General features: G+C 33.2%; 1 protein-coding gene across 3 annotated transcripts; it reads right to left on the bottom strand.

The window, feature by feature from the left end:
• Positions 1 to 3,097: 3,097 nt before the first annotated feature.
• Positions 3,098 to 8,219, bottom strand: LOC103698321 (uncharacterized). 3 transcript variants are annotated; one of them, XR_602704.6, is made up of 4 exons: positions 7,504 to 8,219; positions 6,056 to 6,486; positions 3,480 to 3,993; positions 3,098 to 3,404 (listed from the first exon to the last, which is right to left on the bottom strand). XR_602704.6 is itself a non-coding variant. In XM_008780316.6 (3 exons), exons 1-3 carry the CDS (start codon positions 7,666 to 7,668, stop codon positions 3,555 to 3,557), a joined length of 1,035 nt encoding a protein of 344 aa, XP_008778538.3. In that variant the 5' UTR covers positions 7,669 to 8,219; the 3' UTR covers positions 3,098 to 3,554. The 3 variants fall into 3 exon arrangements, 1 of the variants encoding a protein (XP_008778538.3); XR_602705.6 differs by having other exon boundaries at positions 3,098 to 3,399; XM_008780316.6 differs by having other exon boundaries at positions 3,098 to 3,993.
• Positions 8,220 to 11,749: the final 3,530 nt, after the last annotated feature.

Below are 11,749 nucleotides of genomic sequence, written 5' to 3'. Positions count from 1 at the left end.
GCTTCAAATGTGACTTTAAAACCTTTATCACAAAATTGACTTATGCTAAGTAGGTTATGTTTCAAGCCATTAACTAATAAAACATTTTCTATAAAGGTAGATGGAGTAATAAAAATTTTATCCTTTCCAATGATAAATTTCTTTCCATTGTCTCCATAGGTTACTACTCCACCCTTCTTAGATTCCAAGGTGACAAATTGTTCTACATCACCTGTAATGTGTTTTGAACAGCCGCTATCTAGATATCATCGTTTATCCACCTTATTAGCTGCAAGACACCCCTGTAATCAAGATCAAGAATATGCTTTAGGTACCCAAACTATGTTGGATCCTTTAGGGTTAGTACTTGATGTTCCTTTTGGAACCCAAACTTTCTTGAATTTACGCTTGTAATTATTACTCAATTTGTTGTAGCTAGACTTTCTATAGTTACATTCATATGCTTTATGTCCTAATTTATTGCAGCAATGACAAATTATATTTTCATTTTTGGTTTTCACAAATATGTTCTTTAAGTATTTTTGTTTTCTATTTGTTTTATATTCCAAACCAGCCTTATCATATACTGCTTTTTGACTATCAAGAATCATATTTAATTTAGTTGAACTAAGTGTAAACTTGTCCACTAAGGATTTGTATTTTTCTGCATCTTCTTTTAGCTTGATATTTTCAGCAATTAGATTCTTGGTTTCATTTGTGAATCTCCTACTTAATGTTTCATAGTTATTAGATAGTTTCAACTTATCTTTGATAAGAGATTGATTTTCATCTTTTAGAGCTTTATTTTTATTGATTAATTTCTTGTGTTCTTCCATGAGTTCTAAAAATACATCATGTAACTCTTCTACTGTAAAATCACATTCAAGTTCAGAATCTACCTCATCGTCATTGGCCATATGACAGATTTGGGTCGTCTCTTGTTGATCTTCCTCTTCCGAACTTGACTCCTCACTTTCACTTCATTCAGCCATGAAGTTCTTCTTCTTAAGTTTTCTTGCCATCCACTTCAATTCCGGACAATCTATCTTGAAATGCCCAGGCTTGTTACATTCATAGCAAATTGGTGTTTCCTTTTTCTTTTCTTTGTCCTTACCCTTTTCTTTGCTTGAGCTACCTTTGAAGAAGGACTTTCTTTTATGAAATTTCTTCTTTCCTCTCATGAACTTTCTGAATTTTCTTCCAAGCATAGCCATTCCTTCTTCATCATATTCCTCCTCATCATCAGATTTTTCTGATTCAGTTACCGATTTTGGAGTAGTAAACTTCAAGGCAATGGTCTTTCTTCTCTTGACCTCATCTTCTGAATTTTGACTCATGGGTCATGAGTGATCCTAGAAGTTCTTCCAATTGCAGTGTATTGAGGTCCTTTGCTTCTTGAATTGCTGTTACCTTGGCCTTCCAAACTCTTGGTAGAGACTCGAGAATTTTTCGCACCAATTCAGAGTTAGTGTAAGACTTTCCTAAACTCTTTAGCCCATTTATGATTTCCGTGAATCGAGTAAACATTTCAGTTATGGACTCTGGATTCCATTTTAAACAACTCATACTTATGTACTAATATATTTATTTTTGACTCCTTAACTTGATTAGTTCCTTCATGTGTGACCTCCAGTTTATCCCAAATTTTTTTTGCGGAGATGCATGTAGATATTCTATTGAATTCACTTACATCTAGTGAACAGTAAAGTATATTAATTGCTTTAGCATTTAGTTGTACTAGTCTTCTATCACTCTCATTCCAATCCATTTCTGGTTTGGGAATGATAGAGCCCTCTATACTCATTGTGGGTGTGTGTGGTCATCTAGTTATGATATACCACAATTCATAGTCTAGAGCTTGAATGAAAATCCTCATTCTAGCTTTCCAGTAAGTGTAATTGGTGTCATTAAACAGAGGAGGTCTATTTGTGGATTGCCCCTCACTCATAGAACATCCTACTTGGGTTATCATGATCTTTGTCTCTTGATTGTGAGATCAACAAATACTATGTGAGCACCTTGCTCTGATACCATTCTAAATGGACAACTTCAAATATTTCCTAAATTTCTATGTCCTAATTTGTGCATTTCTTAAATAGGGCTTAACAAAAAAATAAATAAATAAACTTTCTAGTTTTCCTAAAATAATTAAAAAATTCTGCATGGAGAGAAATATTTCCTAAAAAATTAAGAAGTAGGGTTTCTAAAATGTTGTTTCTCTAAAATAATTGAGAAGGATCAAAATAATTAAGAAAAGTCCCATAGCGATATTTCCAATGACTTCCCACGCATGAGGACTCTAAAAACATGATTTCAATATTTTCTTCTTCTTTTTTTTTTGTGCAACAGTTGCTCACGCTACTCTGGCGTAAATGTAACCGGTAGAATCAAAAAAAAGACGACGACTCAAAATTTTAAAATTTTAGAGCTCCCCTAAAATAATTTTTTCTTGGAGACAAATAATTTGTTATAAAATAATTTCTTCATGGAAGAAAACAATTAATATACCAAATTCCTTAATAATATAAAATAATATTTCCTTAATAATATTAAAATTACTTAATTTTGAAGTACTTTCCAAAATAATTTTCAAATAATAGTTCCATTTTTGTGCGTGGAATTTTTTTGTATGTAGATTTTTTTATCAAAAGAATATATATATATATATAATTCTTTTTTAGCCATGACATCCAAAAATAATTAAGAAGAATCAATTTTTCTACAAATTTTTTAATTTTTTTGAACTTTGGAGAGGGGTCCAATTTTCTCTCCCCATTTCATTTAAGGGGTATAGAGATATCCATCATTAAAATAAACCACCAAAGCAACATAGTAACATCCGTTGGAACTGTTCCGATATGAAACCAATATTGTTGCCAAGATGCTCAAACCCTTCATGCCAATCTATATAGGTCATACTTACTGATGCACACCGATCATGCCGGTTGGTGCCAATAAAGTTTTGATATTTTCAATTTCGGTAAGTATTATCAATATTTGCATCATACTAATATCATACCATTTCGATGAAAAATGATAGATGATTTGATACTAGGATTTGAAATCTTAATCATATCACATAACCAAGTAGACGAGACTCGTGCATTCAACATCAATCTAGGTTTAACATTTTTTCTTGATATTCTTTAACATTCCAATCAGAAAACAAAGTCAAGTCCTTTAGAATTTATTCCACTTGCAACAACTATATCTGATCTAAAATCATTGCAAGTGACAATAGCATAGCATTAACACACTTGCAAGCACGCACCAAACTACCCTGGAGAAACATCTCCGCATGAAAACATGAATCTATATAGGCTTTTCAAACACAAGGTCCACCAGAATATGCTTTGATTGCATCAGAAAATTAAGCTTTCGTGAGAAAGAGCATCATGCCTTCAAAATGCTATTGACATCCTGAACTATAACAAACGAAGAAATTAGTTGGACGAAAAATGGTAGACAATACCTATAAAAAGAACTAAAAGAATACTAACATATTAGTGGGGAGTGGATGGGAGTTAACCGCGGTGCCTGTTTGTTGAGCATGTAGTATCATGCATTTTCTGTAGTTAACCTGCCAGGATACGTCTAATGGCTGCCCGCTGCTCAGTTGTCAACCTTGAAGGAAACTTAACATCAAACTTGATCCGCAGGTTGCCCTTCTTGCCTGGCTCTTTGGTGATCGGCATCCCTTCCTTTGCAACCACAAGCTCATACCCAGGGGTCACAATATCGGTCACGTTGATTGCAAGGTCATGCCCGTCAAGGGTGGTAAGGTTTATTATGGTCCCTGCAAGCGCATCCACCAAAGAAATTTTCCAGTGGACAACAAGATCATTCCCCTCCCTTCTGTACACCTCATGAGGCTTCTCCTCAATGACAAACACAAGGTCTGCTGGCAAAAGTTTTGCCTGCTCGTTCCCCTTGTCTGGAAATGTTATCCTGGTTCCTTTCTTCCATCCAGGCCTCACATCAATTGATAAGATCTCTGTCTCGGGCACCAGACGTCTATGTTGTATGCAAAAATATAAAACAAAAAGGGAAACTATATATATCAGCAAGATAAAAGTCTTTACGCTGAGAATTTCTACTACAAAAGAAAGTTTATTATCAAGCTGAATAGAGAATAATAACAATGATAATGATAGAAAAATAATAATGAGACAGCATCATATTATAGCCTGAAATTTAAAACAATAGGATATAAGAAATTGATTTCTTTTCTCCAATATACAAGAGGACGGAAACCAAAAAGATAAACTTGCAGGAAACTCATTAACAAGATTAATGTAATAAAATAAACAACAAAAGGAAATACATGCATATGTATGTACATGTACAAACATATGTATGTATATGCCTGTGTATGTATGCATGTATAACAGAATACACAGCCAGAAAGGGCAGAATTTCAAGAATGGATACCATATGACGTACTAGAATTTGTGTGCCTCCAGACATTGCTGAGGTCCTTCTACCACTAAACAAAAATGATGCAGCATCTCTCTTTTTATATCTACACAAAACTGCATCGATGTATATCACTCCACATGCCTTGCAAAGTAAACTTAGATAAAGAAACGGAGAATGAGAGTATACAAACCACAGATTCCTAGAGTTCTCTGACATGATAGAGATGTTTAACTTCTACATATCAAATGAACCATGATTTGATATTTTACATGCTACAAGACCTAATAACATTCTATAAACAAGATTCTTGGGTTTAAAATACAGGTTCTCAAACTGTTTCAAACATTAAGCTGCAGCATATAAGGGCTGTATATAAGTAGTCACTACACAAATATATTCTATTTACATGTATTGCCTCAATGTCAGACCAAGCGAGTTCAAAAATAAAAGATGACACAAGGGCCATTGCCCACCACTCCAGGAGATAGTCCTGATAATAAATAAGAAATGTTATATAAGGAAGCTTAGTGGGGGCAAAGATATATGGGGTATACTACGTAAGTGATGTCAAAAGAACCACATTATCGGAGCAAGAACATAGTCCAAACAAATCTTGCCAGTAACCATGACATTACATAGAATAAGGATCCCCATACAAGTTAGTGGACAAACATAGAAGATTTATAAAAAACAAAGGGATTTCAGAGAATTTCAAAGATGATAAGGAAATGGTATTCTGATCTTAAAAACAATTCAAAATAATTTTTCCAAAGCTATCCATATTGATAAAAGTTGTATTCCCACCACACTTCTGCAAAGCCCAGCTAGAAAGAAATAGATCCACATAAAACATGAGTCGAAATATGAATATGCTGAATGTTCAGATCCTTAAGATAAAAAAGAGAAACTGTGATTAATCTCAAGAAATTATATTAGCCGGGAAAGCTGAGGATTTTCCAGATCTCTTTCTAAGACAAATTCTATAAAATCTATGTTTGTGGGGGGAGTCCTAAGCTATTAATTGTTAGCTGATCATAAATATAATATTGATGTTCAATTAGAGGAGAAAATATAGCAGCTGATTGGTTTGTGGAAACAAGAAAGCCTGGAAGTTCTGTTCAAGCAAGATACCCCCTACCCACCATGTCTATGTACAAAGTAGTAGTAGTAGACCAGCAGAAGACTTGCTTCACTGAACTATTTTGGGTCCTAATTTGGATAAGTACTGTCATGCCTTTCAAAGAAACATGCTAAATAAATATATAAACATTTTATAAGATGACAGCATTTAAATTTAAAAATTTCACCATGGCAATGTTTTAAGTACCAAACAAACAACCTCCTGAACTCTAAATGGTAACCATATTGTTACGTAATATGATGCAGATATATCAACATATAGAACTAAGAAAACTGTGAAAAATTAGAAAACAGTTCACTCGACAAATCTGCATGAAGAATTATTCTCTCATATGAAAGTGAAAGATTAAAACAGGAAGCAAAGTTCAATTCAAGCATACTTCTATATTCTTGTCAATAAATCACACGCTTGCAGCGATCCTGTAATGCTTAACAGTATGTTCTATAACAAAGTTCAGCATAACATCAGGTCACAAAACCATATGAGGCTCTACAAGATATCTGGAAAAGTCTATACCCATTAGGTCGCATGACATTTCTTGAGATCTTCATCCTCCTTGTTGATCCAGTATAGAGCTCTTCAAGGCTGCATGCAAGCTTGGTCTCCACAGGTGGTGCCTTCCGAGGCTGGCCTTTGCTATCACTAACACCCTCAGCATTTGATTGGAAGGTATTCTCAGTTCCACCTAATCCACCAAAAGTGCCACTACCATTTGTTTGAAACCTCATGGACTTTGCACGTCCGATGGACTCAAACTCAAAAGGGCCACTTCCAAATAACTCAGCAAAAATATCCTCTGGACTTCGAGGATTGAATTGGAAATTACTAGGACCACTTGAGCCATTAGCAAATGGGCCACCACTGTTGGAACCGGGAGGGGGCATCCCTTTCAGGCCTTCTTCTCCATATTGATCGTATATTGCCCTCTTCTGTGGATCACTTAGAACCTGAGACAGCAGGTTCGACATGTGAGCAACATATGGGCAGATGCATATCATCAAGAAAAACTCTGCAAGCTAATACAGGTGATTGTTTCTTTTTTTTTTAAACATTCAATCATATTATAGGCAATCATAAAACATCAAAATTGGGTGAATAAAGTTCCATGTGCTGAGGACCATAATAAGACAGAATAAACAAGGTTCTTGCTCCTTTCTTTCATTCTTGTGTACAGGTTCCGTCTTGTCAAACAAGTAGTCATTTCTTCACTACCAATTTAACAAATCAACCATCAAAGAATTAGAAGATTCATGCATCAAATATAAAAATCTAGTTATTTCCTCAATCTGGAGCAACTCCAAAACAACAGAATCTAGTTAGTTTCCCGCAATGCGTTGTCAAAAATCATGACCAACATTAAAAAGAAAAAATCCAAATGCATTGTTAAACCATCATCATATTCTAAACGATGAATCATAATAAACTTGCAAAAGAAGTTCCATGTTACAACAGAAATACATAACCGACAACATAAATAAGATTCTTGTCATATTCCTACTAATACTTTCTTTTCAGCCTAGAATAATCCATCCAAAGCATACTAACATAAGGTTTTTCCCAAGAAACGTATTAATAGACGCATACTCATTATTTTTTAAGTCAATAATTGCATAAACCTTTTTTTCAAGAAATATTGTCTAAAAAAAAATCTCCCATGACAAAGGAAAACTAGATAAAGTCGCCATCAAATACATCATAGTTGGTAGGAAAAGCCAATATTGTGTTAAAGAACCTGAGATACCTATCAAATTTATGTTGTCACACTTTCATCTCCAATTACACTCAAATTTTAACTCTGTAATCCCCACCGTTTCCTTACTAGCCCTAATGAATTCCTAACCACAAGAATCAAATCAAAATCTTTTTGCAGGCATCTTTTTACAATCTACTGAAATTAACTAGAGCTCAAGAAATACATCCGGAAAGTAAAAAAAAAAGGGAAGGGAATCGATTCAGTGACTCGCCTCATAGGCCTCGGAGAGCTGTTTGAACTTGGCCTCGGCCTCAGCCTTGTTGCTAGGGTTCTTGTCCGGGTGCCACTGCATCGCCAGCCTCCGATACGACTTCTTCAGATCCTCATCGGTGGCGTTCCGGTTCACCTTCAGGATGTTATAGTAATCCACTCCCATGCCGATACAAACATCAACTCAAACCAAACCCTAAGCCTAACTCCAAGTTTTTTTCTGGTGGAACGATTGGGGGGGATAGAACTCCAATCCTTTTCAATCAAGCAAGCAAGCTCTTCCGAACGCCCAAGATCCTTAAATTCACCACGGATCCGATCGATTCGAACGGATTCTTGGAAAGGAAAGCTAAAAAAGTTACCAAATTCGGGGATCTCCAAGATCGCGCTTCAACTTTCAATCATTAAATTACAAAAAAAGCACAGAAAAATCGGCAGGAACCTTCACCAAAAGCTCCGATTTGGGACTTGCTTCCAAATTTAGAAGAAGGAATTGAATCTCTTCTGCAAGGAAAGGCGAAATCGAATTATCGAAGTCTTCGGAGGAAACAGACTGGAGGGATTGGAGGGCACTTGGCGGTGAAACGAGAGAAAGAGTTCGTTACCTTCTTTCTGTCGAAATATTATTTTTATTTTATATCGAGATTAATAAAATAATATCTTTTAGGAAACCGCGAATTAGATTTAGAGAGCAATTATTTTCTCTAAATCTGACATGAGATGACGACTGTCCAAATCTGGAAACATAAGCTTATACAAAAAAAATTAGTATATTTCTTTACATTGCTTCTAAAACAAGAATATATGGGTAAAACATAAAGTATACACGTCAAATCTACTCTAAATAAGCTTAATCAATAAGATCGCAGTCATCCATTTGCGTGACGCATTGTACATTGATATACTACTCCATGATAGATTATAGAAAATAAAATTTTAAACTACAATCTCTTTTTAAATTCCCCATGTCTTTTTCTTTTCAAAATGTCCTTTACTTCAAAATAGTTTGAAATATAGAATGTCTCCATCCTTCTTTCTTTGGTATTAGATCAATATGTTTTAGTTAAATCATGAAAAACTGGATATGGTTTGGGCTAAGTTTGGGCAACCCTTAGCTAACTGAAACCAATAGGAGCCAATGAGTCTTAGCATAATCAAAACCCTTACCCTACAATCTTGCTTTCACCATCCAATTCATCTCCATCCATGAGTGAGATTGAGCACTAGAATAGCAGATGACATATTCTCTGATCTCTCAAGCACAGCTCTAATCCCGAAGTCTCTCCCTTCTAAGCATAATAGACATTGGAAGCCCTCTTTCTATCGAGCACTCTTAAGTATCTCCTAGCTCTCTAATCTTCCCGTCTCTCTCTTTCCCTCCTCTCCTCTACTTGCAACACCTAAATTTTCTTCCTCCATATTTCCTTACTAAGAACTTATTTGGCTCGTAGAAAGAAATTTTGTTTATTGAAATATTTTTTCTAGAAAACTAATATTTCAATATATGACATGTTCAGTTGACTATTTCAATATATTACAAATGGCTTATGTTTGGTTGAGCCTATACTTTTTTTAAAAAAATGTATAAAATATCTATTATGCCTTAATAAGAGAAAAGATTTTAACTCATTCTATCTAAAAGTTTAAAGACATTTTTGAAAAAAAGAATACCCCCTCCCAATAAGAAGGCGAAGGCAAAGGCAAAGGTGGCAGCATGACTTTGGCTGCTACAAGTGAACATGTTTTCCTGGCTCGAGCCTAATATATTTTTTTAGGCTAGATCAAACCTAGTTTCGGTAGGACCCATTAAAGCTTTAGGTTCAGCTTGGGTTTCAATCGGGTCAGGCTTGGGCCAATTTCCTGCAAAAAATTTCAGACTAAAGCTCTATCTGGAGCCTGAAAAACTTTCAGTACAAGTTCAAGCAAGAGGTTCTCTAATATTTTTTTTCTTTTTATTCTAATAAAATTTAAAATTGTGTTGAAATATTCTTAATAAAAAAAGATCATTTGGTAAAATTCAAATTAATTTATGATTCTTGGAGATCTTCTATGTCTACCATATAAATTTTGTTTATACCAATCAATCCCAAAAGAGTAAGTACCAAAAAATGCACTGCATGCGCCCATTATTAGAATGAGAGTAACTATGAAACCTTAGCATATTCCAAGAAGGAAGAGGATTGTTCTCATCACTTAAGCTTAAAAGTTGGGCAAAGTTAGCTTAAACCTCATAGTTTGTGGTTGGTGATGTCATATGTTGATGCAAGTAAGGAGTCAAACCCACTTGAGATCCTAGCAGCAACACAAAAGCAAAGCAATTAAAAGTAGAAACAATAAAAACTAGAACTAGAAAGCTTGTCCTTGTGGTATTCATAGGGCTTGTTGGAAAAATTTAAATGCGCACAGAAAAAATTTAAATGCGCACGTGGCCCGAGATTCGGCCATGTGCGCAATTGAATTTCGCAAAACGCCTAATGGGGCATTTGCGCAATCACCGCGGACGCATCGGCGGAAGGCATGGATACTCCGCAAAAAGACCAAAAAGCTCCTCTAAATACCTCTATAAATACCCCTTAATTTCATCTCTTTTAGGACACAAAAAATTAGAGAAAAATATCAGAAAAATTCTGAAAAAAAGTTCTTCCTTTTAGCCACTTCTGATTTTTATTTTGGCAATTCTGTTTAGTTTATTTTATTATTTTTATTTCGTTATTTGCTGGATCTACAAGTCCAATCGGGTTCGATTTGGCTTCTTCCGAGACGTACTGAAGAAGAAGTTTAGGATCGTCGTATCTCTGAGGAGGATTGCTGGGAGACCCGTACATAGGGACAAATTCTTCTTTGGGACAACGTCTACGCCCTTCGACCTACCTTCTATCAGGCTATTTACTCTTACTTTTGTTTTAAATTTAATATTAGTGGATCAATAGGATTTGCAATTTTATGATTTGAATTTATTAAATGAATAGATTTATTTTGTGCTAAAATAGATTTTTTTGTGATAAAATAAATTTATTTTGATACCGAATAATATATATATATTATTTCTTTTAAGAATTTCTATTAATTGTAATTATTAGATTTATTTGCTTAGTCAGGTGATATATTGCTAACAAATTAAAGAAGTATTTGTTTTTTTTTGTTAGTAATATATAATTCAATAAATCATTCTAAAAAGGTAATAACTTGTTTAACCTTCAAGAGATTTATCATATCTCCATTTGAACTCCTCAAGGAGTAATTTTTAGATCTCATCCAAACAGAAAATTCGAAAATTGGTTAATACATAATAATTAATTTATTGAATTGACTTATTAGATCTCAATCAATTATTCTAATGAGGTAATAAATCATTCTAACATATAATTCATTGAATTGACAAATTAGATCTCAATTATAATAATTGATTTGCTAGCACAAAATTAGTAATCAATTATTCTAATAAGGTAATAAATTTTATAATTCATTAAATTGATATTTTAGATCTCAATTATAATAATTGATTTGTTGCCACAAAATTAATAATCAATTATTCTAATAAGGTAATAAATCTTATAATTCATTGAATTGACATTTTAGATCTCAATTATAATAATTGATTTGTTGGCACAAAATTGGTAATCAATTATTCTAATAAGGTAATAAATCTTATAATTCATTGAATTGACATTTTAGATTTCAATTACAATAATTGATTTGTTAGCACAAAATTAGTAATCAATTATTCTAATAAGATAATAAATTTTATAATTCATTGAATTGATATTTTAGATCTCAATTATAATAATTGATTTGCTACCACAAAATTAATAATAAATTATTCTAATAAGATAATAAATCTTATAATTCATTGAATTGATATTTTAAATCTCAATTACAATAATTGATTTGCTGGCACAAAAAATTAGTAATCAATTATTCTAATAAGGTAATAAATCTTATAATTTATTAAATTGATATTTTAGATTTCAATTATAATAATAGATTTGCTAGCACAAAATTAATAATCAATTATTCTAATAAAGCAATAAATTAATTCTAATATATAATTAATTGAATTGACATATTAGATTTTAATTACAATAATTGTCTAGCTAGCACTAAATTAATAATTAATTATTACTGATTCAAAAAATTCAAACCAAAAATTTAAAAATTGATTGGTACATAATAACCAATTTAAATTTGCATTTAGGCTTTTCTAAAAATTAAATTTATATGATCTCTAGTAATTATATCCACTAACT

Source organism: Phoenix dactylifera, chromosome 10 (genome assembly GCF_051530095.1).
Source record: "Phoenix dactylifera cultivar Ajwa chromosome 10, Ajwa_hap1_PhDact_Kaust_v1.1, whole genome shotgun sequence".
NCBI classification, from domain to species: Eukaryota; Viridiplantae; Streptophyta; class Magnoliopsida; order Arecales; family Arecaceae; genus Phoenix; species Phoenix dactylifera.
This window is presented reverse-complemented; position numbering and strand designations above follow the sequence as displayed.